This window comes from Meles meles, chromosome 18 (genome assembly GCF_922984935.1).
Source record: "Meles meles chromosome 18, mMelMel3.1 paternal haplotype, whole genome shotgun sequence".
Classification (NCBI taxonomy): domain Eukaryota; kingdom Metazoa; phylum Chordata; class Mammalia; order Carnivora; family Mustelidae; genus Meles; species Meles meles.
Window position 1 is genome coordinate 16,499,316 of NC_060083.1, and position 2,956 is coordinate 16,502,271.

Sequence of the window (2,956 nt, forward strand, 5' to 3'; positions counted from 1 at the left end):
TATGTCTGATTATTATCAGATTACATTTTTTTCAATTGCATTTCTTCATTCCACTTCCACACAGTTATTGGTTGCACTTTAAAGACCAGCTTTGGGAGGAATAGAGTGATGCGTTAAGACAGGTCTTGCTCTCAACGTTTGCAAGCAAAGTAGGAATGATGAAATGTAGTAGTGCAAGAAAATTGACACTTGAATAGGGACTTATACAATCGGAGAAAGACAACTATCATATGATCTCCCTGATATGAGGACATGGAGAAGCAACGTGGGGGGGTAGGGGGATAGGAGAAGAATAAATGAAACAAGATGGGATTGGGAGGGAGACAAACCATAAATGACTCTTAATCTCACAAAACAAACTGGGGGTTGCTGGGGGGAGGTGGGATTGGGAGAGGGGGAGCGGGCTATGGACATTGGGGAGGGGAGGCGAACCATAAGAGACTATGGACTCTGAAAAACAACCTGAGGGTTTTGAAGGGTCAGGGGTGGGAGGTTGGGGGAACAGGTGGTGGGTGATGGGGAGGGCACGTTTTGCATGGAGCACTGGGTGTTGTGCAAAAAGAATGAATACTGTTACGCTGAAAAAATTAATAAAAAGGGAAAAAAAAAAAAAGAATAGGGACTTATAGCTTTCAAAGCATGAAGTATTGTGACCCTCACACACTAAGACAGACAAGGAAGACATTCTTGTTTTTATTTTTTAGGTATGGAAGCAAAGTGCTAGTTAGTAGTGTAGCTGGAAGATAATCCCAATAATTCTTTGCTGTAAAAAGAATAATAACATGTACATATCAACAATCTCAATAGGAAGTCTCATGAAACTGTTACAAGATTTCCAAGAAGAGGAACTCAGTGGCTGGAAAGCACAAATGTGGATCCTTGGAAGGGGAGGACATTGGGACTGGATTTTCAACTGCATCCTAATTGGTGACTCTAATTGACTCTCTGATATGACCTCACATTTGTTATAAGGAGAGTTTTTTGCTGAAGAGTTTCCCCAGGGCTGCCTTCATATCTCGGTTTCTCAGACTATAAATGAAAGGATTTAACATTGGAGTCACTGCAATATACATCACAGTTATCACTGCATCCTTTAGGCTGTAACGAGACAGAGGGCGGAAATACATGCCCATGACTGTCCCATAATACAGAGAGACAACTGTGATGTGGGAACCACAGGTAGAGAAGGCTTTGAGCACACCCTTGGTGGATGGAACCTGTAAGACTGTGAAAAAGACATGAATATAAGAGATGATGATGTATAGTAATGGCACAGAGAAAACACCAACCCCTAGGTACATCATCTTCACATTAAAATGGATGTCAGAGCAAGATAGCTTGAGTAAAGAGGCAATGTCACAGTAGAAGTTGGCCACTTCCTTGTTGCCACAGAAAGACAGACCAGCTGTGAGCAGAGTGTGAGGGAGGGCATTGGCATTCCCAACCACCCAAGACCCAACAACTAGGAGGACACAAGTCCGTGGGCTCATAATTGCTGTGTAATGAAGTGGGCGGCTGATGGCCACAGCACGATCACATGCCATTGCAGCCAGGATATAGCTATCTGTGTTACCCAAGGCTAACATGAAACACATCTGTGTTAGGCATCCCCTAAAGGAGATGGCTTTGCTGCCTAGGACATGGTTGGCTAGCATTTTAGGGATGGTTACAGAGGAGAAGAAGATGTCAACAAAGGAGAGATTGGCAAGGAAAAAGTACATGGGGTTGTGAAGGCGAGTATCAGAGCGAATGGCCAAGATGATGAGCAGATTTCCAATCAGTGTGATGGGGTAAATGAACAGGAAGAGGATGTAGAAGAAGTCTTCCTGTTGCTGTTGACCACTGACTCCCAGGAGAATGAAACCAAGAGTGAATGACTGGTTGTCTCCTCTCATGGACCCTTCAGCAGAAAAAGGAGAGGAATCCAGAATTATTAATAAAGTTACTGTGTATAATGATCTTCCTAACCACCACATCTGGTTGCCATGGTTGTGGTATGTCTATCTGGACTTACTGAGTTCCTAGATAGCCAATATGTGGCAGGGGTAAATCCCTGTGGTCAGTGGGCCTAATTAACAACTAGCCCTGGACACTCATGTCTACAAAGTGAGTAAGCTTGAGTCAGAGGTTCTCATCCACCCAAGCCCACATCATCACCCACACAACTAATGTTTAATAATTTAACAGATAATTCATACTCTGTGGGCTAGGAATTGTGTTAGGCTTTGTGGAAACCACGAATATGTGAAAACACATTTTATGCATCCATTTAGTTATGTACGACATAGTCTCTGCTTTGAAAGACCTTACAACAAAATCAAGATGCCAAAACTACGCATAATTTTATTTATATATATTTATATATAAATACATAAAATTTTAATTATTAATATATTAACATAATTATAAAATATAATTATATTTTTATAATTTTTTTACACAAAAAAGAGAAAGGACAGTAATTTGATGTCTTTGAAAAAACTATCCAGTGCAAAGGATGGCCAGTAAAGAGCATCTGGGACAGTTAGAAATTTTTCCACTTACGAGAGTGAGAATGAGTCCAGACCCAGGAGGTAACAAGTGTCTGCTCTGGCATGAGAAGATTGTAAATCACAAGACTACTGGGGTTAGGTTATAGTAAAAGGAGATAAGTGAATTTACCTTGCTCGTGTTCATTTTTAAAGTAAGCATTCGCCTTTCGTAGGTTTCATCTCTAGTCCAAACCCTTTGCTGAGTGAAGTAAGTCAAGCAGAGAAAGTCAATTGTCATATGGTTTCACTTACTTGTGAAACATAAGGAACAGCATGGAGGACATTAGGAGAAGGAAGGAAAAGTGAAGGGGAGGAAATCAGAGGGGGAGATGAACCATGAGAGACTGTGGACTCCAAGAAACAAACAGGGTTTTAGAGGGGAGGGGAGTGGAGGGATAGGTTGTCCCAGTGATGGGTATTAAGGA

The 2,956-nt window shown here is 41.5% G+C and overlaps 1 protein-coding gene across 1 annotated transcript; it reads right to left on the reverse strand.

Annotated features, from left to right (window-relative positions):
- Positions 1 to 965: 965 nt before the first annotated feature.
- On the reverse strand, positions 966 to 1,895 carry LOC123930163 (olfactory receptor 1A1-like). The gene has a single exon (XM_045986418.1). It carries the CDS (start codon positions 1,893 to 1,895, stop codon positions 966 to 968), a length of 930 nt encoding a protein of 309 aa, XP_045842374.1.
- Between the last annotated feature and the right edge of the window lie 1,061 nt (positions 1,896 to 2,956).

What these genes read in the sequence shown, in the direction of transcription:
- LOC123930163 (XM_045986418.1), bottom strand. Translation starts at nt 1,895, where the DNA reads ATGAGAGGAGACAACCAGTCATTCACTCTTGGTTTCATTCTCCTGGGA.